Below are 26883 nucleotides of genomic sequence, written 5' to 3'. Positions count from 1 at the left end.
CAGCAGCAAAGTTCCTTGATTATTACGCCGGAATGAGAGCATTACCAGCTTCACGTAGGCTGTTATTAACCAGATTGACTTTATTTCTGTCATACGTCTACAGAGGCTGTTATTGAGAATTACCAGAGGTTTAGATGATGATTTGTTAAAAATAATAGTTTGGTTTAATTTCATCATTATCGAGATCAGTGATCATGTGCATCCTCTACGTTTACATAACTTGGGTGACTATTTCTGTCTTTGCTTCATCAATACACACCTTCACAATCATTTTACAAACATTATTTAGCTAATAATTTATTTAGATCATGTAGATGTGTTCATTATTTCGATCCTTCCATGGCAATACTATATCGAGTCTCTTTTTGCACCCCTGACTTTTTATTTTTCAAATTTGTTATTTTCAGACTTAAACTGCTTTTTTTGTCAGTGTTTGTGTGTGACACTTGTGTGAGTTACTGAGAAATTGCTGTTTACCAGAAGAGTTTTTTTTTTCTGCCGTACATCTACAGAAGCTGTTATCGAGAATTACCAGAGGTTTAGATGTTGATGATTTGTTGAAAAAAAGTTTGGTTTGATGTCACCATTATCGAGATCAGTATTTGCTTTAGTCGGGCAGTTTGACTCTTGACTTTTTTAAAGATGCTGTTCATTGAACACATTTGACCACTGTAACTGGGTGTGTGTCACTGATGTGCATCCTCTACATCAGGGGTGGGGAACGTTGATCCTGGATGGCCATTGTCCTGCAGAATTTAGCTCCAACCCTGAAAAAAACACCTGCCTGTAACTTTAGTAATCCTGAAGACCTTGATTAGCTTCAGGTGTGTTTAATTAGGGTTGAAGCTAAACTCTGCAGGACAATGGCCCTCCAGGATCAACGTTCTGGCCTACAGGAAGCCTTAGCCCTGTTTTATTTAAAATAATAAAGTTTGAAGTCACCGTTATGGAGGTAAGTGCTTGCTTTTCTGAAGCACATTTGTTATAGCAAAAGTTACGAGAAGTAAAACTGATCTGATGATATAACAGCTAGTGGCACAGATCCTCAACAAACCTGTCTCCATACCAGTGTGATGAATCCGATCTTCAACCAGATGGGACTGGATTAAATATTTTGAATGTTCCAATCCCACTTAAAAGTACACTTAAAAGTCTACTTTTATAAACTAAAAATCCAGTCTAGTCCCAACAAGTATTGAAGTAAATGTACAGTAAATGTAGTATATTGATATTAGTACTGGGAAGGCTTTACACAGCAGACCTGTCCGATAAGCACATGGCCATTTCCATCACCTCACAGCTCTTCGATGGCCTGAAAAAGATTGACCAAAGCATGCTACCTGGCAAACTAAAGGTCTGGTGTTACCAATTCACCTTGTACCATCGTCTGATGTGGCCCTTTAAACTGTGTGACACTGACATCACCTTATCAGCAGTCCAGAAGATGGACTCAAAGGCTAACAACTACATCCGGAAGTGGCTGGGCCTCCCCCGATGTCTGTCAAACGCAGCCCTGTTTGGAAGAAACATCTTGAGGCTCCCATTGAAATCCATCAGCTTGGGCTATAAGCTGGAAAAAGTAAGGCTAGTATTCGAGCTAAAAGACTCACCGGATCCAGCAATGCAAAACACCAAGGCCCAAGTGCAGACTGGAAGAAAATGGAAAGCATCACAGTCAGTACACCAGGCCATAACATGCCTGAAACACCAGGAAGTTGTTGGATTGGTGCAATATGGCAGGGCAGGCAAAGGATTGGGGAACATCGCCTAAGATGTGGTCCAAAGCCTCAAAGGCAGAGCGGAAAGAACTGGTGATCTCTGAAGTCGTGAGGGAGGAAGAGGAGGGCTACAAGATTAAAGACATGAGCCAATGTCAGCAAGGGAGATTGACAACCTGGGAGGCCACCATCGACAGGGTCGTGACATGGGCCGATTTGTGGAGGATGCCTCAGGCAAGGCTGAGCTTCCTAATCAAGGCCACGTATGATACCCTCCCAATCCCCCAGAATCTGCACCTCTGGTATGGCTCAGAGGAGATCCGCCAGGAGAAGTATGCAGACCTAACAGCTGCATGCACAGAGGCAGGGTGAAGTGCTTTCACCTATCCAGTAGAAGTCGGCTGTCGAGGCTTCACTGGAACCTCCACCCAACGGCTCCTGAAGTCTCTTGGTGTCAGAGGAACCAGGTTGTTAAAGGCATTAAAAGATCTGGCAGAAGAGGCAGAGAAAGGTAGTTTATGGCTCTGGCTATGGAGACAAGGACAAGGTGTGGGGGAGAGAAGGATCCTAGGGCTGGCTACAGGGGGCGGTAGGGAGACGTCCCTGCTGCTGCTCCACCACCCGGAGATGTTCCAGGATTAAAGGAGCAAAACATCAACGATGGGTGGCTCCTGGCTGACGACTCTGCAGCCAGCCCAAATGGCACTGTTGGAGGTGCGGCAGGCAGAAGTGCCTTGCAAGTATTCCTACCTATGATTACAACTGTATACTTCTTGCATAAGGTATACTTGGAAATACAATTGTAAGGGCAAGCATGCAAATAATGGAAACTATTTTTGCATGTTTTTTTTATTATTATTATTATTTACAAATGCTCTGAAAGAGTTCTTTTCTTATTTGCATGCATGAATGAACAGAAATAATAACTCTTCATTTTGAAACTTTTTGGCGAGTCCTTCATTTGGTTTAAATGCTGTGTGGGGTCTTTTTTTTTTTTTTCATTTTTTGTTTCTGTGATTGGTATAGGCTTAGGGGTAGGGGTTGGGTTAGGCCATAGAAAATATAATTATAATATTAAAATATCATATATTAATATATTAAAATATCATATACCTGATCTAAAATCAATGGAAGTCTATGCAATGTCCACACTAATATAGTGAAACAAATGTGTGTGTGTGTGTGGTGTACCCTATATTATGGGGGGAAAAGTTGGCAATATATGAAATAATTGTCTTTGTGGGGACATTTTTTTGTCCCCATGAGGAAAAGAGCTTATAAATCATACTAATAAATCAAGTGATGTTTTCTGAAAATGTAAAAATGCAGAAGGTTTTCTGGGTGTGCTCTTTGATACCAATCATTCATTTGAAAGCCACATTTCTAGCATCTGTAAAACCGTATTCTTCCATCTTAAAAATATATCTAAACTCTAAACTATGACATATGCTCTCAATGACAAAGTTAGTTCATGCGTTCATCACCTCAAGGCTAGATTATTGTAATGCTCTACTGGGTGGTTGCCCTGCATGCTTAATAAACAATCTCTAGCTGGTCCAAAATGCAGCAGCTCTTACTAGAAGAGCTTCTTACTAGAATCAGGAAATATTCTTACTAGAACTAGGAAATATGACCATATTCAAAACTGCATTGGCTCCCTATTAAATATTGTATACATTTTAAAATCTTCCTAATTACTTACATTGCACTAAATGGTTTAGTTCCCCAGTACTTGAGCAAGCTCTTATTGCATTATAGTCCTACATGTCTATTGTGATCTCAGAATTCTGGCCAGTTGATAATACCTAGAAAATCAAAATCAACAGCAGGCGGTAGAGTCTTTTCCTATTTAGCACCGAAACTTTGGAACAGTCTTCCTAGCTTTGTTAGGGAAGCAGACACACACTGTCAACTTAAATCTAGACTAAAAACATATCTATTTAACCTGACATACACATAAAACATTATCAATTTCTATTATTCAAATCAGTTAAATGATTGTTAGGCTGCATAAACTAGGTCAGCCGGAACCGGGAACACTTCCTAAATCATGCACTGTTCGTTTGTTGGTCAGAACTGGCCCTCCGACTGAGCCTGGTTTCTCCCAAAGTTTTTTTTACCCCCATCTGTCACCTGATGGAGTTTGGGTTCCTTGCCATTGTCGCCTCTGGCTTGCTTAGTCGGAGACACTTAATATTCAACAATATTACCTTTATCACAGCGGAATTGGTTACCGGAAGTGCTCGTTGAAGCGGTGTACCGATTCTTCTAGTTATGTATATCTTAAGTGTGCTGTAATCACCTAGTCGAATAAACACCTCTTAAAATGAGCATCCGCAGGATGATTTCAAAATCCAGATATTTTCAGAGACAGGAGAAGAGATATTCTGATGATTACTGTGTACAGAATTTTCCAAACTCAACGGAACTTCTTCGTAGTTTTAATCCAACATAAGTCGATCGGAGAAAGCAGTGGCTCATAAACATACGTGATTTTTCCATCATACTAGTGACTAATGCACAGGGGCGTAGCCAACATTTCAGAAGTGAGGGGGACAGAAATGTTGGGTGTAATACCAGTTTTTGTCTGACCTTTGTCTAATTGATAGATTTTTTTTTTTTAATCTCATCTCTTGCTTTTAATTTGAAATTAATGTGCTTTTAATAAGAAATTAACTGCTGAACAATAACCAATATCTAATTTTTTGCCCGTTTTTTATGCTAATTTAATTGTTTGTTTATGTACTACAAACACTTTAAGTCCTCATGGATTTTATGAATCGTGACACTGAAGACTGGAGTAATGATGCTAAAAAATTCAGCTTTGCATCACAGGAATAAATTACACTTTAAAATATATTCACATATCAAAATAGCTATTTTAATTTGTAATAATATTTTGCAATTAATATTACTGTTTTTACTGTATTTTTGAATTTTTAATATATGCAGCCGAGCATAAGAGACTTCTTTCAAAAAAGTTATCAATTAGACACTGAGTTCATATACTTTATAATCAATAATATCAATAAATACCTTGAGATGGCTTGAAAAACACACGTAATACAAAATGTCGCAATCGTATGTGTTATTGTCTTCACGTTTCATCAGTCAGTAAGTTTCTGCATTTTATTCAGCTGCTGCTTGAGCAAAAAGCTGAATTACTTCTACGAAACTGTTTTGGACTTTCTGTGAGAGAGCATCCTCTGGCTTCCAGTATGAATGAAACATATATTACACGAGTGTGAGCGCTCCATAATGATTAGATCGCCTCATTTTAGATAAGAATAAAATGACAGGTCATGCATAGACTATCTTGTCTCTTTGAATTTAAATCAAGATTTATTCACATTGACCTCTATGTGAACACACTTGCCGGAAAAAAGTGCGGGGGACAAACTTATGTTTTATTAAAAGTGCGGGGGACACGCATTTAGTAGTTGTGTTAGTTATTCTTGTTTATCTTTTTGTTAATAAAATTTATTTTATTACACTTGTGTCTTCCTTGTGCTGATAATACAGCAGAGGATCTTCAAGTTAGCAATCTCACCAATCTTTCAAATAAATCAGCTGACCACTTTACATTAATTCTAAATGAATGAAAAGCCCCTGTTGAGAGTGTTCTCATACTGCCAAGGTAAAAGACCTTGACTGGTGCCCTGAACTAGGAAAAGGGGTGGAAGTGGTCATGTGATGTACTCATAACCACACCTTAAGAGAAAATCACAACATCAGTGGTGACGTGAGTACCAATCCCTATTTTACTTCGCATCCTTGGATGGGCGAAAGTAAAATCACTACAGTGGGGACCTAAATTGAGGTTCCCATAGGGAAACAAACTTATAAATCATACTGAATGAGTTTTTTATGAAAATGTAAAAATGCAGAAAGTTTTCTGTGATGGGTAGGTTTAGGGGTAGGGTTAGTGTAGGGGGTAGAAAATACAGAAAATTCCATCCAGATAACTTTAGGGTATGCTCAAAGAATGCATTGTTTCTGATATCAGATGGCCACTTCGCGTAACCAGGATGAAGTATACTTGCTTCAAAGCAAGAAGGATTCTTTATCACCAATTTTCCGTGGGGACAGTCGTGGCCTAATGGTTAGTGAGTTCGACAGGTAACCCAAAGGTTACCTAACCCCCCAAGTGCCACAGCATAATGGCTGCCCACTGCTCCGGGTGTGTGTGTCCACGGTTTGCAGTGTGTGTGTTCATTACTTACTACTCTTAATGTGTGTGCACTAACTTGGATGGGTTAAATACAGACTATAGGTTACCCTTTCACTTTCATTGGCAATGTTCTTTGAGTATATCTGCACCGAATGGGAAAAAAAGGGTACAATCAAGCATGAAGCATCAGTGCAGACCATGAAGGAGGTCCAAGACTTTTGGGACAAGGCCTGCATTCCCATAAGGCCGTTTCAGCACGCTGTGAAGAAGTTTGAAGACCTTGTAGGAAAATGGGAGGCCTTGAAGAGAACCAGGGGCGAAAGAGTGAAACAAACCAGAAAAACGAAGAAGAATGTCGGATTGTCATAAATATCTAGATCAGATCTCAATTTTGTTCTAAGTTCACTTTCTTTACAATACAGTATATTCACTTTTTTAGATTCTGCTTTTACGTCTACAAGAACTTATATGTTGATATGTCGGACTGTCATCATGATCTAGATCAGATCGCAATTTTTCAAAGATCAGTTCTCATCAGTAGCATTGTAATTTAACATTTTAAGACTAACAACACTGTTCTGTGTTCTCATTTTTAACCTAATTCACCATTTACTAATGGTCTTTTATAATTATTAATTACATGCTGTTATGGTCATTAAGACAGAATTTCAATTTTGTCGAGAACACCCTAAACATACTCCAATCTCAGTGAAATTTTGTTTGTTTCCATTTCTCATGAAGGAAAGTTGACTGGGAGGGTGAGAGCAGATTTCAAAAGTCCAAAAATAAGGGCCACCCTGGTGTGTGTGTGTGTAACAGTGACAAACATTTCCACTTCTTTCTTTACTTCTCTAAACTCTACACCACCAATGACAAAACAGCCTCCACAAACCCAGATCAAGGCGAAGAGATTGGCTAACAGTTTTACCACAGGTTTGGAGTGGTTTTGTTGCGTAAACTGGACCCACACTGACAGTTTCAGTCACAAAAGAGATTATGACTAAACTAAAATTGTAGCTGTGAGGTGTACTTCATTCTGTTAGAATTATGTTTTTTTCTAGTGCTTTTAATACAATTCAAGCACATCTTTTAGCTAATACATTACTGTAGGGTTGTCAAAAGAAAGACAATATTTACATTTTAATTTTTAAGTCCACATTCTTCACAACTTCCCATTCTTGTCTCCTCTTATCGCTAGTAAAGCAGTGAAGACTGACATTGCTTCTCTTGATGCCTCATACAGAAAATGATTACTTCAAGTTGTTGCTACTAAAAGTGGATCTACAAGCAAATGAATCATAGGGTGTCCTAAGTTTGTCACGCATGGCTTTTCCATCTTGGCTTTATTTTTGCTAAATAAATAATGACATGGTATGATATGTCATGTGTTACTGCTCATCTGAGGTTTGATTTTCCTAATTTTAAGACCTGCCAAGCACTAGATGATTTTTTTTTTTTTTTTATAATGGAAAACCATGGAATTCATTAGGGTGTCCTTACTTTTTCACATGACTGTAGGTGCTTATATCAGACTGTGTCAGTAAGAACAGTCAACAGTTTTTCAAAAGTTTGATTTAGATTGGTTTAATCACCGGATTGCCTGATTTGGCTCATTTTCCTGTGGACCCCTGTGTTCCTGAGTAGTGGTGTATTTTAGACACACAGTTATCTGAGAGGACTTGGTTTAGTAAGTATTAATATCTGATGCTAACATTAATCACTGCTTTAAGCTAGCTATTAATGGCCTTGTCATTTTCATATCACTTTGTGTCTTTAAATCTCAGTGAGAATATTGGTTAGTTTAATTTGCTCTATTTATTATTACTTTATACTGTCATAAGTCAATGCTTCCCTCCAATGCATTTTTTATGCCTATGGAAAATCGAATAACTGAAGAACTGTTGTCTCACATGCTTATTGTTACTTCCGAGTCATTTGTTGTGATCTTATTGGTTGTTCTGTTCTGTAGGTGTGTTAAATCAATCGCTTAAAAGCATGAATGCTGGTCTTGAACTTTGCAGAAGTGCTCTAAAGCTGTGAGCAGACCTTCTCTCCTCCACTGCAATGAAGACTGTTGTGTTCACTTTGCTGGTTGTGGCTGTGGGTATGTAGATCTCTCTTATTAGTCATTATTTATGACAATTCTTAGCTTATGTCTACACTGACATGTATTAGTCTTTAACATTAATAAAAGAAAAATTCATTTTTAATGAAGTTTGCAGCACAGGTGATAAAATCATTGGAGGTTATGAATGTCCGCCCCACTCCCAGCCATGGCAAGCATACCTTAGGGATGGGCGCAAAGCGTGTGGAGGATCTTTGATTAATGAAAGATGGGTTGTGTCTGCTGCTCATTGCAGCTTCTTGTGAGTATATAACCTCCTTTTTTTTTTGTCATAAATTAATAGATTAGCAATAGGTTATTATTGTTTCCCATTTCTGAATATGTACACTAAAAAATGGCAGAATTTCTAAATAAAAGGCTGTCAAAAAAAAAAATTCACACATTCAGTACTTTCGTAAAGACGAGAGTTCATTAGTCTACCAACCACTGGCATTCAGCTCTAGTTTTGAAAAAAAAAAAAAAAAAGGTTACACTTTATTTTAAGGTGACTTAGTTACATTGTACTTTCTCAAATAAGTACTGAGTAATATTAATTAACTATTAACATGTACTTACTGTAGAGTTACGGTTAGGGTTTGGTTTAGAGTTAGTTACTTGTAATTATGCATAATTTACTGTTATTACTGTAGTAAGTACATTTAGTAAAGTGTAACCAAGTCACCTTAAAATAAAGTGTTACCAAAATTTGACATTACAGTCAAATGTACATGTACAGTATTTAAATATGACTCTTTTCTGGCTTCAAGAAATAATCGTTTTTTTATTTACCATTCACCATACTAATGCAGGACTTTTATTATCTGTAATTGTCTTGGCATAACCAGTCTCTTAGGTGTCGTAAAACCTATTTGAGACTATCTACATAACTAATATGTATGTAGTCAATATTCTGATAAACACTGCATTAGGGATGAGTAAAATATGTGTTCCTTGTCAAATAGACGTTCGCGTCTCATCATCTACCTGGGAAAGCACAAAAAGTCTGTTAATGAAACCACAGAGCAGCAGATCAGGGTGGAGAAGATGATTCCTCACCTGAAATATAATGATCAGCCTCATAACAATGATATCATGCTGATCAAGCTGAGAAAGCCTGCCATCTTCAACAAGTATGTAAAGCCAATCCCTCTGACAACCAGCTGCACTTCTGCAGGGGAGCAGTGCTTGGTTTCTGGATGGGGCAAAACTGGAGGTGAGATGGCTGAGTAATGAAAATCTGCTTAAACTTTAATATAATATTGTCAGGCATAAAAATATGCATTCAATCATTAGATACATAAAAAAATGACAAGTTTTAGCACATTTCATATTGTTTTTCCAGATGGCGCTGCTTCTGTCCTGCAGTGTTTGAAGTTGCCTGTACTCTCAAAGACGCAGTGTAAGGGTGCATATGGTACAGTAATAACTGAAAACATGTTCTGCGCTGGATTCATGGAGGGAGGCAAAGACTCGTGTCAGGTATGTCATTGACTTAGTCTTCCTCTTTATATGCATTTTATATTTTTATTAAAACACAAATTTATCCTTTCCTTTTTTTCCAATTTTCTTCTCAGGGGGATTCTGGTGGCCCTGTAGTGTGCAACGGGAAACTGAAAGGTGTTGTTTCCTGGGGCAAAGGCTGCGCTCGGCCACGCTTTCCTGGGGTTTATGCTGAGGTGTGTCGCTACACTGACTGGATCAAAGACATCATAGCTAATAACTAACTCTTTGATCAGCCTGATCGTTCCTTTACAAGTTTATTTTCCTAATTATCTGTAATTCATTTCAGTTTGAAACGTGTATTATATGTATACGTATTTTTATATGGACATTATGTTTTTAAGCATTTTTTTAAAGGGTTAGTTCACCCAAAAATGAAATTTGTCATTAATTACTCACCCTCATTCCGTTCCAAACCCGCAAGACCTTCGTTCATCTTCAGAACCCAAATTAAGATATTTTTGATGAAATCCAAAGGTTTCTAAACCACACATAGGCAGCAACATCATTGCACCTTTTGAGGTCCAGAAAGATAGTAAAGACATCGTTAAAATAGTCCATGTGACTACAGTACAGACTTTATTCAACAACTTCTTATCTTGTCAGACTCCTATGCTGTTGTCATAGGGAACGCAGTGCAGCACTTCTGTGTTCTACGTCAGAACACCAACTCATTATTGGCCAGCTCCTGTGTCAGCATCACCTGCATGCATCTTGTTGCTCACTGAGCCGGCGTTCGGACGTAAACACGGAAGTGCTGCACTGCGTTCACTACATCAACAGCGTAGGAGACTGACAGGGAAGAGAAAAAATTGTCGTTGTCGAAAAAGTTATTTTTGTTTTGTTTTGCACACAAAAAGTATTCTTGTCACTTCATAACATTAAGGTTGGACCACTGTAGTCATGTGGACTATTTTAACAATGTCTTTAATGCCTTTCCGGACCTCAAAAGGTGCAATGACGTTGCTGCCTATGTGTGGTTCAGAAACCCTCAGATTTCATCAAAAATATCATAATTTGTGTTCTGAAGAAGAACGAACAACATGAGGGTGAGTACTTAATGACAGAAATTTCATCTCTGTGTGAACTAACCCTTTAAATATGGTTGCTCCTCACCCCTTACACTGTGCTGTTACAGCAGCATGGCAAAATTAAAGGGATAGTTCACCCAAAAATGAAAATTATCCCATGATTTACTCACCCTCAAGCCATCCTAGGTGTATATGACTATCTTCTTTCAGACGAACACAATCAGAGATGTATTTTAAAATATCCTTAGTCCTCCAAGGTCTATAAAAAAAAAAGTAATCCATACAACTCCAGTGAGTTAATAAAGGCCTTCTGAAGCGCAGCGATGGATTTTTTAAAGAAAAATATCCATATTTAAAACTTTATAAATTCAAATAACTAGCTTACGGTGGACAACTGTACTTAAAATGATCAAGTTCACTCACGCCAAATGAGTAAAACAAAACAAAAATGCATCTCTTCACTTCAGAAGGCCTTTATTAATCCACTGGAGTCCTATGGATTATTTTTTTTATGGATGGATGCATTATTTTTGACTTCAAAACAAGGCCCCCCATTCACAACCATTATAAACCTCTGAGGAATAAGGATATTTTTAAATATATCTCTGATTGTGTTTGTCTGAAAGAAGATAGTCATATACCTAGTAAATCATTGGATAATTTTCATTTTTGGGTGAACTAACCCTTTTAAGTACCCCATTATGTGGGTGTGCATGTCACATGGAAAAGGTTCAAAGCCTCCTAGTATGGACAAAGGCTATCAGTTGTCATTTCTTAGCTAGTCAAATAAAATTCCTATTATAGCATAAAAGATACAAACCAGCTACATCTGAAAATCTTTTGCGAAATCACAGCCAAATGTGAAACGAAGCAGTGTTAAAATGTTACGGCTAGGTGCTTAGCAGACTGCCAATCGCATGTTGCCTCATTTTCACTTGCTTTATATAGTCACATAAATACTGTGTGTTGTTTCAGCTTTTGAACGGAAAAATATCAAATGGTGTCAGAAAACGTGATGCAAAAACTGAGGCAATGAGATCCAGGCAGTCCAGCAATGATTATGTCAGAGATCAAATTTGAATAAGGAATAATTCATTTATTAAGTAAAAAATTATACAGACAAACAAATTAAGTAAATAATAGTTTCTAATAAAATCCAGAGTATTGTATCTAATAGATGAAGATGATGATCAGAATATAGAGAAAGAAGGAACAAAATTAAGACATTTGCAGAAGAGAAATAGAAGATGCAGAAGAGATGCGAGAAGCAAAAAGAGCAAAGAAAAAGCTAAACTATCAAAGACCCAGTCCATTTTATACCATAAGCACAGGAAAACTTACATCCCACTCAAACTTATGTTTTGGTCTAATAAGAAAAGGTCAAACAGACTTATCCATTATGTCATAGTTGATGTAATGGCTGGTCAAATGTCAAAAGATAGATGAAAACAGATACAGAAGGTGTTGTTTTGACACCCTTGGGAGCATATTGCAGATCTTGCATTATCTCATGTCTGAAGAAATGGAAACAGACATTTTTTTCATACAAAGGTACATCAAGTTCAAATAAGCAACTAATTCTGAAAACATCATCGCTTCTGCAGTAGCCTACTTGGCAGGCGTCCAATATCTAACCACAAACGTGTCAACATAACCTGTCACATTGGAACACCTGAAGAACAATTGAATATAACAAGCATACAGATAAAAGATAAAAGAAGAATAACCATAAAGGAGTACAATAAAGAGTAAATACTTGAAAATATGATGAGGGTTAATATATGGAGTAGGAGTAGGCCCTACATGAATATATGAAATCAACAGTAATATTGATAAATCATAAGCCATAAATGATTAACATGAAATATGAATAATATGCATGAATATGAATATTGACCATTTTGGATCCACCACTTGACAATTGGAGAAAATACCGTTTCATTCTTACTTTTTTAGTCTGAAGAGTCCATTCAGTATAAACTTGAAAGTATAGGCGTAATTTACGGGTGGGACATGTCTTCACCATTTTTTGCCAGGGTCGATGGATATTGTCCCTACCACTGTTCGAAGCCGGCACTGATGTATACTAATACAAAACAAACATCTCTAGTTGATTAGCAGTTCATTCGTTTGTGTTAAATATGAGGCGATCAGGCGCTGGGATGAAATCATGCTAACGTTGCTCGTTGCCGCTGTTATCAGTGGCGCAACAGTGTTCTTTTGACGCTCATGCACACTGCGCAGTCTTGACAAGGTCTTTAAACTAACGGCTTAACGCCGTTGCGGAGATGCTCTATTCATTCCCGTGAAATCACAAAACAAAATACACCCTGCTTTTGATATACAATCACTGATGAACATCTTTAGTTTTAATGAGGAAGAAAAAAAAGCTATACGACGGCAGATTAGAATATGCAAATAAGGTTCCAGTTCGAAAAAAAACCGAGTGGTGTGTTTGTGTGTGTGTGTTTACCTCGGTATAATTCATAGGTATAATTTAATAAAAGTTACCGGTTATCATTCACGCAAATGGCTGCGCCAACAACAACCAATCACATTGCGAGAGAGGTTTGTGTCACCAACGTTCTAAATTCATGACGTCACAAGCAGAAATCCACTCTTTTATGTATACCTCTGCTCCGCTCACCACAGTGCCCGATGAAGCACCCATAGGCTATATGCACGGTTACTTCCTGGTTGTCGTTAAGCCAGCTCGGGCATTTCCGGTGAATCGTTAGCTGTTCATTCTGTAGTCGCTGTACATCGACACAAAACCATCAATGGTTGACTTTTTAATGTTGTATTCATATTTTAATGCAGTTATCACATTTACCTAATTTGCCAATAAACCAGTTTTATTGATTGCAATAAAGACGAAGATATTGGGACCGTTTAAAAACGCCATGTCTGTAATTAGACACGCACACACATTTTCCCCCCAGCACTTCGAATGTTATTTTTAATGTGATGACCACAAACATTATTTGTTCATCCTTCTAAGATTGTCCCCATTGTAAAACCGAACGTTTAAAAATGTAGGAAATTCAACATTTGATAGAAAACACTTATTTAAAAATAAAAAAGACAATAATTACCACTTTAACCAGAAGGTGGCGGCAAAGTAGCATTTATTTGCGCATTTATCAGCCATTTCTTCTAATCGTTTTTCACTTCGTTTTTGACTAAATATTAAACATTATAAAATAACTAGGTTTAAAAATACATTTTGTCAATGTGAAGTATGAAATACTCAAATCAAATCTAAAACAATAACTTTTCTTGTGAATGAATGACACAGAAAGCAAGCACCGGGCTTTCCCTTTGTAATCACAGCAGCTGTCAGTCATTGCAGCGCAAGATCAATGATTTCAGCACACTTGTAAAAACACACATTTTATTCAATTAATCTAACTAAAGTGCACAATAAATATTTAATTTTTGAAGCTTTGGATTGGAAGTTTGAGCAGTGTGAGCTTGGGGGCACGAGTGAATGAATAATGCCTGAGCCAAAGTCTGTCGTCAAAGTGATTGGGTATAATCAGGGGTTAAATTGGGCCAGGGCCATCCAGGGCTGAGCTCCAGCACATAGGCTTACCAGGGCTTGACATTAATGCTTGATTTTTTGAAGGGGCAAGTGAAAGAAGTAATAACAACAAACATAATACAGTAACAACAACTGCAAAAATAGCAACAAAAATAAAAAACAAAAAGGTAATAACAACAAAAACAACTTATCAACAAAAATAATAACAGCAATAATGATAATAACAACAAAAATAACAACTGCAAAAATACAAACAAAAGTAATTACAACAAAAATAATAACAACAATGATAATAACAACAACAACGATATTAACAACAACCAAAATAATAATAAAAAAAATAGCAACACCAGCAATAATAATAATAGCAAGAACAATAACAACAACCACAACAAAATTAAGAGAATAACAACAACTTATAAAGTATAAAAAATGGTGGTGTTGAGTGTTGGTGAATTGGTAATACACAAAGAGCTGATGACTATAATACTTTAAACTGTATAATCCAAGGTCTATAAATTAATGAGTAAAAAAAGCTGAATTTAATAAAAATCATGTTTAAAAAATACATTGCTTTTTTTTTTTTTTAATCTGTTTTAACTTATTAAAGTAACTTTTCATTTGACTACTTGTTGTTTTATTGACTACTGTTAAATTGGTAATAGAGACAATATTGAAAGTCAAAAGAATTTAGTTTAAATACACTACTCTTTCTACTAATGAAAGTTTTAAAGAATTTAAGTATATTCAGACTTGCCAAGAACTGATGAAAGTGCTGCCATCTAGTGGTGATTACTAACATGATGTTTCAGATCTATCTATCTATCTATCTATCTATCTATACACACAAATAAATAAATATTATTATAATTATTATTAGTCTTTTGGAATCAGTAGGATTCTTATCAAATAAGACACCATGATCCTTTATGATTATTTTCAAAGGATTATAGAAATTCCTTTTATTATAGAATTTGAATGAATGTGTAAAAAAAAAAAAAAATGTTTTTTTTTTTTTTTTTTTTTTTTTTTTATACAGTAATCAGTTAATGTAACGTTCGTGAGTTTCTGTTTTATGTATACCTCCAGTCTGCTCACCACAGTGAAGCACCCATTCTGCAAGAACCAACAGCGTCATTCACAGTCTCTGTTGCTTGTGGTACTCTTTATAAATAAACACTTTCTAATAAAATTAATAAAATAAAATTATTTCTAATAAAAAATTTACAAACTGACTTTTAGACAGCAATTTGTTTAGATGACAGCTTAGCAATTTTATTTTAGGGATGTCTTCATGGGTTTCTGGAAAAATCAAAAGGATGTGACATTTATGCTCCAGAGAGCCTCTTCCGTTCAAAGAATGGAACAGGAATGCTTAATGTTCCAGATAATGGCGAAAAAGCCATTCTGTGCTGTAATGTTGGCATCTCATTTCAGAGGCTGCGTCCTCCGAAGGTTGCATTTGAAGGCTGCATACGTCATCAAGGATGTCTTATTTAAGAAAAGTAACCGTAATAAAATTGACTGTTATTACTCATGAGGTGTAAAATATTGTAATTTCCTTCTTACTTACATGAGACCGCCTCTATGATGTATGCAGCCTTCAAATGCAACCTCCAGAGGATGCAGCCTTCGAAATGAGATGCAGCTAATGTGTCATATAAAGAAAAGGGAGTATTTTAAACTATAGTCTCACATAGCCAGATCTATAGTCTATAGTCTCAAATATATTTCAATCATAATAGTGTAATTTTAATTACCTCATCATGTCCTTTTAAATGCAAATGAGCTGCTGCTCCCGGCCCCCTTTCAAGAAGAGGGCTGGGCTTCAAGAGCTCATGCAACAAACAAACAGAACAATCTCATGTATTGAAAATGTCCAAAACTGTCAGCAGTGTTGTTCAGTTCAAACTGGAGTCAGACAATGATGGTTACAGAGCTTATATAATGGTTATATAACTTATGTTGTCATCTTGCTTTTATCCATTATTAGTACAAGCCTGTTGTACCGGACCCCATCCAAATGATGACCAAAACTTTACTGATGAGTTTTATGAAGATTATTGTACGTCACACAAAAGATGAAGCGTCCATTTTCACTCCAGAAAATCACAGTAAGAGCGGAATAAAACAATGTAAAAGAAATGTGCATTAAAGTCTTATCCATAAACTCTCTCCCCCTTGCATTAACATACACAGTGAATTACACAGAAACATTTGTTACAACAAATATATACAGACCTTATGCCTTTTCGGGGTTGCTTAATAAACTGGTAAACTTTATATCCATAAAATAACTCAGATGAACTGTAATAAAGTGCTTTCCCTTTCATTCCTGCCGTGACCAGTATCTCTCTGGAGACTGTAAGCTGGATCACGAACAGTTGGTACTGATCTATCCTTGAGTAACAACTTTTTAGCAAAACCTGTTTTCTATTGACCCTTTGTATTGACCCTCATTCACAAAGCAGTCTGGTGTAAAATGATTTGCACTGACATAAACGAATTTAGGTATATGGGGCCGCATTCCCTTCAAAAACAAAACAAATCCACTGCGTCTTCAGTGGCTGTTGTCAGGAGTACATGAAGACTGTTATGTTCACTCTTACATCCAGCAACAAAACAAATTAGTTGCTAACGACACACTGTTGTCACTACAGCTGCTCCAGCCTAAAGAAAATGGTGGATTGTGTACAACTCGCTCAGGGCGGGCTCTTTGCTAATACGGCAGGGTCCGTCAGCAGTTGTGGGCGGGGCCTGTGCAAAGTGACGTCACTTTACCCAGAATCTGCAAACGGCTTGTTCTGAAACACTGCTTATGATTTTTGGGGATTAATAAAAGAGGAGTGGGTGGATTTTTATCATTATAGGCTGATTGTGTACACACACTGCTGACACACATTTATGTCCAAACACCATGTAAAAGTGAATTTTGCATAATAGGTAATCCCTTTAATGGAGTTCACGTCACCAAAAGCAACAAATATGAGCTGCATTTTATCGATCATCAGCTAATTTCAGGCCCTAAATGTCGCTCTCAGCAGCGTGGATGGTGTCAAGATGTTCCTTAACATTATCGCTGTGAAGGCATTTCCAATTTCTTTTTACCGGTACTTATAAGAGAAGAACGAAAAATAACTTTTGAATTGAATCACGTTCAGCCTCTTTTACGTTTGAGCAATACATAAGTTGCTGGCTGCAGTTCACTTAACAGCCACCGGTGTCGCTAATAACAAAGGTGAATTATACATATAGCCCCTCTGTTACAAATAGCTACTAATTAAATTATTCATTTTCATTCCTTCAACCATTTTTAATCTCTGATTTTGATAACACAAATATTTGTATACATTGCATTTACACTTGACAAAAAATTATATCAATATAATATTTGTCTCTCAAACCAGAAACTATTTTAATAACATATTTTATTTGAAGTATGTGCTGTGTGTTAAAGCCACTGATTATGGTTCTCCATGTGCAGTGCTATGGAGACTCTGCAATTATGAAATAAAATTCATTGACGTCATTGTGTCATGGAGGCTGCGTCTGAAAGCCTACACTCTTGAGTAGGCAGGCCTACTTATTTTGAATAAGCAATTACTTTGCGACCAATTAAAAAAAGTAAGCTCCATATAGTATGTGTAGTATGAATGTAATCCGGACGTACTACATTCGCCATGTTGTCGTTATTATGTGACCTGCCAGCATCAGTTGTGTCACTTCACTACCATTCACAAATCCTCTTTCGTGGCCTCATGTGATCGTAAAGTGTCCATCATATACACACTTCAGAATCACACCAGAAATAGTAGGTAATCCGGGTACTTTTTGCCTACTCTTTTATGAGTACTGTGAATTCAGACGTACTTCTTTTGTCACATACTGTTTCTCACCTACTATATATTAGGGAAGTATGCAATTTCAGATGCAGCCACTATATTGTATTAAAGGGATAGTTCACCCCAAAATAAAAAAATTTGATGTTTATCTGCTTACCCCCAGGGTATCCAAGATGTAGGTGACTTTGTTTCTTCAGTAGAACACAAATAATTATTTTTAACTCAACTGTTGCGGTCTGTCAGTCGTATAATGCATGGCAATGGGAACTTCGTCTATAAGAGTAAAAAAAACATGCACAGACAAATCCAAATTAAACCCTGTGGCTCGTGACGACACATTGATGTCCTAAGACACGAAACGATTGGTTTGTGTGAGAAACCGAACAGTATTTATATCATTTTTTACCTCTAATACACCACTATGTCCAACTGCCTTGAGCATCCGGTGTGTGAAGTCTGAAAACGTGCTCTGATGACGGAAGTGATCTCTCGCACTTATACTTCAATGAGTGCGAGAGATCACTTCCGTTATCAGAGCGCGTTCAGACCTCACACACCGGATGCTCAAGGCAGTTGGACACAAACACTGATTATTAGCGGTGTGGCGCTGCATTGGAGAAAGATTAGATTAGATTGCCATCTGCTGGCAATTTACCACACACCACAATAAGGTAAATTGAAAAACATTTACCATCTCTAACCACCTAAGAACAGATTAAGTTAATGGTTTTTTGAAACCCTGTGCAGCACTTCTTTTATATACTTATGTCTGGAAATAAGGGTACTGATTGTAACAATGATAATTAAAGTGATAGTTCACCCCAAAATGAAAATACGGTCATCGTTTACTCCTATGTTATTCCAAACCCATAAGACTTTGGTTCATCTTTGAAACTTAAATGAGATATCCTTAATGAAACCTGCAAGGTTTCTGTCTCTCCACTGAAAGTCCAAGTAACCAAAACTTAGAAGATCCAAAAATGGTATTGAGCGGTTTAATCCAAGCCTTGTGAAGAGATACAGTAGCTTTTTATGTGACACACACGCTTCCATGTTTACCATAGTGATGCTCTATATGTTTGTGTTTTTATGTAAATAAAAGCCTAAATTAAATCTGTTCGTAATATAAGGTGATTCTAACGCTTCACAAGACTTGTATATTAAACCGCTAAATTCATATGGATTCATTTTATGTCACCTTTATGACCTTTTTGGGTCTTAATTTTTGATTACCTGGACTTTCAATGGAGGGACCTCTCAAGTTTCATTAAAAATATCTTAATATGTGTTTTGAAGATTAATCAAAGTCTTATGAGTTTAAAACAACATGAGAGTGAGCAAATAATGACCAAATTTTTATTTTTGGGTGAACTATCCCTTTAAGTAAAACTTTGCCAATATATGGTTAGAAAGGTATCAAAAGCCAGAGAAAACGAACCTTATTATGGTGATGCCTGATAGAAGTAACAGTAGCACGTGTTGGCTTAATTCCACCTAGAAGACAGTAGAGGGAGACATTGAGCAGATCATGTTTTTGATGTTACTTTAGGTTTGATAGTGTCTTAACACTAACAGCTCCCTCTAATGACGTAAAACTGAAATGTCACAGTGAAACCCCATGACTCCTTTCCTCTGCCTTTCTCTCCTAATCTGTGCAGCATGTAGCAGGTCAGAAGATGTGGAAACCAATCCACATGATTTAGCTCAAAACATTTTAGATGACTATGTGCAATTTGGACTTTTCATTTTGCTCTGCTTACAGTTTTGCTTTAGTATCAGTGTGTAATACAGAATAAAGTCTGTTGATTCATCTCTCATGCAATAAGATAAATGCCAAAGTTAAGATCTAAATGGCTATTTGAAGATCACATAAGTATTTTCACTGCTGTTTCACTGATGAACTATGGGCCTCAGCTTTAACCAGCTTAAGCAGTACTATTTGTGATTGTTTCTGTCCAATGACTGTCTCTGACTGGCTACTATTTCTGCTGGTAAAACTTCTTCGGGGTTAAAACCCTAATGCTACTGTAAGGAGCTTATCGCTTGCCTCTCTCCCAGGCTCAATCCCTTTCTCCTCCCTCTTAAGACTGCAGCCTGCAAGCACACACCTGACACAAACATCTTTTAAAAGGTAAGTTTAAGTAAATTGATTCTGTTTAACATATAAAGTGAATGTGGAGAATGTTAAGAGTGGTCTGATGGTGTCTATGCAACAAAAGCATATCCTTTTAAAAAAATCACAGTTTATTGCTCTGTTTAGGTAAATAGATTCGGTTAGTGACTTTGAATGTAGTCGAATAGTGAACATTACTGTAACTCTGGTCAAATTAAAGTTTTTGTTTCTGTTCTGTTTGTTTTTATGTATTTATTAACTTGATTATTAGTTGGTATTGCATGGGTTTAACATTTTACGCTCATTTTAACAGCTGATTTTGTTCTATATTCAGTGCACAAACCATGACAGAAATAAACATTTAAAGACCCCATGAAATGGCTTGACAAGCACAGTTTTCTTTCCCGTGTTGATGTATTTCCTGTTGAAACAGGAAGTTTGGTCAGGACATAACAAAGAGTGTATCATTAAAAAAAAATATATATATATATATATAGTGCAGCTATTACAGCTACGATTTGCTACTTGCTAGTCAGAGGCAGGTTCAATGGGGTTCTGAATAGAACCTTAGCATTCTTGACTCAATTCTAAAGAACACTTTATGCCAAAAAGGCTTTATAAGGTGAAATGTCTTTAATGATTGCATAATGCTTTCATGTTTAATGGGTTATTTAAATTTTTTCTAGTGATAAAGTATGTTTACGAGTTGTTTAACTCATTTAATTAAAATTTAAATAATAAAAATTATCCTATGATGGGAACCGCTAAAAGGTTCTATATATGAAGTGTCTGACAGAACTTTTTAAAGCCCAAAGTATTCTTTAGCTGCGTTCCACGACGGTCAGCGCTCTATCTGCGTGACAATTTTCGTCATAAGGAGGGTCCACGGACATCCGCGTGTACTGCCCAATTTTTGTGTCTGCGTGGACAGTGCACGTAAGCGCACATATGCGCAAGGTGAATGTTGATACAGATATCCTACAGATCCTTACTATCCTTACTATCAATCAGTGATTCATCTTGTATAAATCGTTAAAATATTAATGTCTGTGACGCTGTGAGCATGGAGACTGTTGTGTAGACTGTAAGTATTTTAAATGTTTAACTTTTTTAAATGTTAAATGTTTAATATGAATAAATAGCGCTCATAAACGGCCGTCGAGATGGCATTCTCAAGTGAAACGAGTCGAGGCTTGGACCCAGAAACGGCGTTGCTTACGTTCGTGTTACGGCGTTCGTGACGACTTAACATGCGGATAGCCCATTCGTTTGTCCGCGCTGAGTGTTCTTCAAAGCTGTGAGTACACGACTGTGTGAACACAGAAAATGAAGTATACCCGGGACTTAAAGGGTTAGTTTGCCCAAAAATGAAAATTCTGTCATTTATTACTCACGCTCATGCCGTTCCAGACCCGTAAGACCTTCGTTAATCTTCGGAACGTAAATTTAAATCCGATGGCTCCGTGAGGCCTAACGTTAGGGAGCAATGACATTTCCTCTCTCAAGATCCATAAAGGTACTAAAAACATATTTAAATCAGTTCATGTGAGTACAGTGGTTCAATATTAATATTATAAAGCGACGAGAATATTTTTGGTGCGCCAAAAAAAAAAAAAAAAAAAATTATTTAGTGATGGCCGATTTCAAAACACTGCTTCAGGAAGCTTCGGAGCATAATGAATCCGCAGTTCGGAGCACCAAAGTCACGTGATTTAAGCAGTTTGGTGGTTTGACACGCGATCCGAATCATGATTCGACACGCTGATTCATTACGCTCCGAATCTTCCTGAAGCAGTGTTTTGAAATCGGCCATCACTAAATAAGTCGTTATTTTTTTTTATATATATTTTTTTTTTTGGCCACCAAAAATATTCTCGTCGCTTTATATTAATATTGAACCACTGTACTCACATGAACTGATTTAAATATGTTTTTAGTACCTTTATGGATTGTAGGCTCCCTATGTAGGCCTCACGGAGTCATCGGATTTAAACAAAAATATCTTAATTTGTGTTCCGAAGATCAACGAAGGTCTTACGGGTGTAAAACGGCACGAGCGTGAGTAATTAATGACAGAATTTTCATTTTTGGGTGAACTAAGCCTTTAAGGTTCTATATAGCACTTTTTTTTTTCTAAGAGTATAGTATTAGAGGATGAAACATTCTCAATACAGAGAGCATTTTATACACAAATCTGCGAATCTCTTACACAAAGAGTGCAATATTTTTAGTCCATTTTCCCAGAAGAGAAATACTGTACATTTTAAAAGTGTAGGGTACAAAGGGGCTAAATGCGGACTAGGGTAAAGTGTGCATTTGATTTTGTTTTTCTCTAAACCACTAGATGGCACGAAAACATACTGCAGCACTTTCCTAAACATCTGCGTTTTATTATGCACATGGAATTTTGGCTGATCCTTGATGTGATCGCAGGAGGCGCATAGTCGATTCTGTATAATCAAATATATAATGAAATATATTTTGAGACAAAGGTCTTGTTAATGATTTTAAGTTTTAAAGCTAATTAAATAAACAGTTTCTGGAGAATATAGTATTTGAAAACTATGGTATTTGGGGTAAAAAGCACACCTACTGTTGGGGTTAAAGGCACAATAATTGATTTGATTTGGATGACTTTTCCATTTGTTGACGTGACATAGATTCAGCTGGTCAATATTATTTTTTTATTTGGGTTCACCTTAGAGATAATCACCATATTTATAATGAAAACAAAAGTAGATATTTTGAAGAATATTAATCATACCATATAATAAAATTACATTTATTGTTACTATAAGGACATTAAAGTTATAGTTCACCAAAACTGAAAATTCTGTCACCATTTACTTTCCCTCAGGTTGTTCCAAATCTGTATGCATTTCTTTCTTCTGCTGAACACAAAAGAAGACATTTTGAAGAACATGAGTAACCAAAGAGTTGATGGGCCCCATTGACTTCCATAGTATGGGGAAAAAAAATATGTTTGGTTATACCGACATTCTTCAAAATGCCTTCTTTTGTGTTCAGCAGAAGAAAGAAATTCATTCTCTTGAATGTGAGTAAATAAATGATGACAGAATTTTCAGTTTTGGGTGAACTATCCCTTTAAATTATTATGAGATCTCATTTTTTCATTAATATTTTTTTGTATTTTTAAAATGAACATTTTAATGACAGTGTATTTATTAAACAAAAGTAAAGGAAATTAATTTACTTATCAAGACAGAACATTTATGAAGTGATTGTTTTGAACGTGTATTCATTTAGATATTATGCAAATTTATTACTTTAAAGTATTTGTATCATACTAGGGGTCTTTTGCCCCATGCTAGTGAGCCTTTAACCCCACGTGTGAGGTAAATATGATTATAAAACAAAACAATCTACTTGTATGGTTTCACTTCCTACAAAATGTGTTGTTCCATCAATGTTCAAAAAAAAATATATTTTTATGGGAGTAGTGAAAAGAAGATTTTCCCATTAGCCACCACTGTATATAATATAATTTTGTTGTGCTCTGTCATTGTGTATCTGGCTTTTGGTTATTGTGAATACATGTTTTCCCTCATCATGTGTACAGGTCCAGCCTCAACCAGACGCAAAGATGTGTGACCAGACATTTTTGGCCATCACGTTTGGCCCGTGTGATAACTGCAGTCAGAACAAGCCTCTGATGAATATTTATCTGAAGAATGAGCCCATCAACTACTGCTCGCTGTGTGTGGAGCTGGTATGTTATCACACACTTCAGCTGCTCCAGGATCAGTTCAACAACACAATGCTTATTTTAAGACTTTAATCTCTCAGAACATGATTTACAGTGGGTACGGAAAGTATTCAGACCCCCTTAAATTTTTCACTCTTTGTTATATTGCAGCCATTTGCTAAAATCATTTAAGTTCATTTTTTTTCCTCATTAATGTACACACAGCACCCCATATGGACAGAAAAACACAGAATTGTTGACATTTTTGCAGATTTATTAAAAAAGAAAAACTGAAATATCACATGGTCCTAAGTATTCAGACCCTTTGCTGTGACACTCATATATTTAACTCAGGTGCTGTCCATTTCTTCTGATCATCCTTGAGATGGTTCTACACCTTCATTTGAGTCCAGCTGTGTTTGATTATACTGATCGGACTTGATTAGGAAAGCCACACACCTGTCTATATAAGACCTTACAGCTCACAGTGCATGTCAGAGCAAGTGAGAATCATGAGGTCAAAGGAACTGCCTAATAAGCTCAGAGACAGAATTGTGGCAAGGCACAGATCCGGTCAAGATTACAAAAAAATTTCTGCTGCACTTAAGGTTCCTAAGAGCACAGTGGCCTCCATAATCCTTAAATGGAAGACATTTGGGACGACCAGAACCCTTCCTAGAGCTGGCCGTCCGGCCAAACTGAGCTATCGGGGGAGAAGAGCCTTGGTGAGAGAGGTAAAGAAGAACCCAAAGATCACTGTGGCTGAGCTCCAGAGATGCAGTCGGGAGATGGGAGAAAGTTGTAGAAAGTCAACCATCACTGCAGCCCTCCACCAGTCGGGGCTTTATGGCAGAGTGGCACGACGGAAGCCTCTCCTCAGTGCAAGACACATGAAAAAAACACCTGAAGGACTCCAAGATGGTGAGAAATAAGATTCTCTGGTCTGATGAGACCAAGATAGAACTTTATGGCCTTAATTCTAAGCGGTATGTGTGGAGAAAACCAGGCACTGCTCATCACCTGTCCAATACAGTCCCAGCAGTGAAGCATGGTGGTGGCAGCATCATGCTGTGGGGGTGTTTTTCAGCTGCAGGGACAGGACGACTGGTTGCAATCGAGGAAAAGATGAATGCGGCCAAGTACAGAGATATCCTGGACGAAAACCTTCTCCAGAGTGCTCAGGACCTCAGACTGGGCCGAAGGTTTACCTTCCAACAAGACAATGACCCTAAGCACACAGCTAAAATAACAAAGGAGTGGCTTCACAACAACTCCGTGACTGTTCTTGAATGGCCCAGCCAGAGCCCTGACTTAAACCCAATTGAGCATCTCTGGAGAGACCTAAAAATGGCTGTCCACCAACGTTTACCATCCAACCTGACAGAACTGGAGAGGATCTGCAAGGAGGAATGGCAGAGGATCCCCAAATCCAGGTGTGAAAAACTTGTTGCATCTTTCCCAAAAAGACTCATGGCTGTATTAGATCAAAAGGGTGCTTCTACTAAATACTGAGCAAAGGGTCTGAATACTTAATTAATTAAATTAATTAATTAAACACTGCAAAAATGTCAACAATTCTGTGTTTTTCTGTCAATATGGGGTGCTGTGTGTACATTAATGAGGAAAAAAAATGAACTTAAATGATTTTAGCAAATGGCTGCAATATAACAAAGAGTGAAAAATTTAAGGGGGTCTGAATACTTTCCGTACCCACTGTATATCCTACATCCACTGTATAAAGAAAGAAAGAAAAAAGATCTGTTCGTAGAACTTAACTTATAATGCCAAGTTGCTTGACTTACAATCAGCCATCATTGTTAAAATATAACTCTAAAAAAACACTCATGAAATATCACTGTCACACAGTCCTCAACACTTTATACATGCACAGCACAAAAAACTATTATTTACTATTATTCACTAAACACATCCTGACATCACAAAAGTCAGTTACAACAACAACAAAATAAATTAAATGAAAATATATATGCGTTGAAATTATGAATTTTTATATATATATATATATATATATATTTCAACGCACCTGCAATGCTTTTGGATTGTGTTAATAAAGTAAAACTGTATCAAGATGCATTACTTCTGCTGTCTTTACATTTTTCTCAACACATTTGTTGAATGTTTATGCTCTTATTAATCTTTACTTTTTTTATTGGAACATTAACATGTCTGAGATTTATCTATCTGGACAGTTCTGAGGTGAAATGACCCTTTTTGTCAGTTGATAATACTAATCTGTGGATTTAATTTATGTTGGGTATTTTATTTTTTTTTTTTTGAGTTTTTCTTTTTTGTAACATTGATGAAAGTAAATCTTGTAGCAAATGTTTATTGTTTCAGCATATTTGTTTGACCTAAGATTAATTTTTATAGTGTTAAATTATCACTTTGAAATCTTAAAAGCTGTTACACTGGCTAGTGTTGTGATACTTTTGTCCTGTTGATTTAATGGCTCAGAGTATTTGTCTTACAGAGGTGAAGGATACTGTAAAACATCCTCATGTCATCACTTACACATAACACATGTGTAAAGTGCTTTATCTAAAGCTCTCTGAAAACACACAGGCTCTGAGAGAGCAGCACTGTTACTTATTTAGACCACTAATACCAACATGTATTTGTGTTGTATTACAAAAGTAACCAATCAAATAGGTCAACCAAATCAAATACAAATACAGTACATATACAAACGCAATTAATTAATCAGAAGTTATATAAAAATTAATAATCTAAATGGGAAATTACTTTGATTGAAAAAAAATCAAGCATCGCGATTTAGAACCATACATTTTCTAGACTGAGTGAAACGATATAAATCAGATATAAATGTGATTTTGGTCTTCAGTCAGTGAGCTCCAGAAATAAATGTGATGATGGTGGTGATGTGTCACGTGACGCTTGCGCCAACGTCAGAGCATCATCAGCTGTGCAGACTGTGCAGTATCAGTCTCGGCTTATGATAAAGAGCATATTTTTTGACCCATCCGTCATCCATCTGTGTTTTATTAAAGATGGCCTGTCAGGGACTGGCGAAGGGTGAAACCATCCACACACTGAAAGCGGAGTCTGAGTCTTTGAAATCCAAACTAGAGGAGGAGAGAGCCAAACTACACGACGTCGAGCGTGAGTAAAACAC

General features: G+C 36.7%; 1 protein-coding gene across 5 annotated transcripts in view; it reads left to right on the top strand.

Annotated features, from left to right (window-relative positions):
* Positions 1-26883, top strand: part of gnb5b (guanine nucleotide binding protein (G protein), beta 5b) — a 349428-nt gene that overhangs the window by 305467 nt on the left and 17078 nt on the right. The window contains exons 1-7 of one of the 5 annotated variants that reach the window (XM_051870551.1): positions 7895-7993; positions 8105-8255; positions 8956-9206; positions 9336-9472; positions 9568-9669; positions 23604-23753; positions 26759-26870. In XM_051870551.1, coding sequence (XP_051726511.1) covers positions 7954-7993; positions 8105-8255; positions 8956-9206; positions 9336-9472; positions 9568-9669; positions 23604-23753; positions 26759-26870 — 943 coding nt within the window. In that variant the 5' untranslated portion in view covers positions 7895-7953. Of the gene's footprint in view, positions 1-7894; positions 7994-8104; positions 8256-8955; positions 9207-9335; positions 9473-9567; positions 9670-20956; positions 20981-21090; positions 21108-21206; positions 21321-23603; positions 23754-26758; positions 26871-26883 lie in introns of those variants that run through there. The other 4 variants (XM_051870552.1, XM_051870553.1, XM_051870555.1 and 1 more) reach the window with 4 other exon arrangements.

The sequence above is a fragment of the Ctenopharyngodon idella genome, chromosome 18 (assembly GCF_019924925.1).
Source record: "Ctenopharyngodon idella isolate HZGC_01 chromosome 18, HZGC01, whole genome shotgun sequence".
Lineage (NCBI taxonomy): Eukaryota > Metazoa > Chordata > Actinopteri > Cypriniformes > Xenocyprididae > Ctenopharyngodon > Ctenopharyngodon idella.
This window is presented reverse-complemented; position numbering and strand designations above follow the sequence as displayed.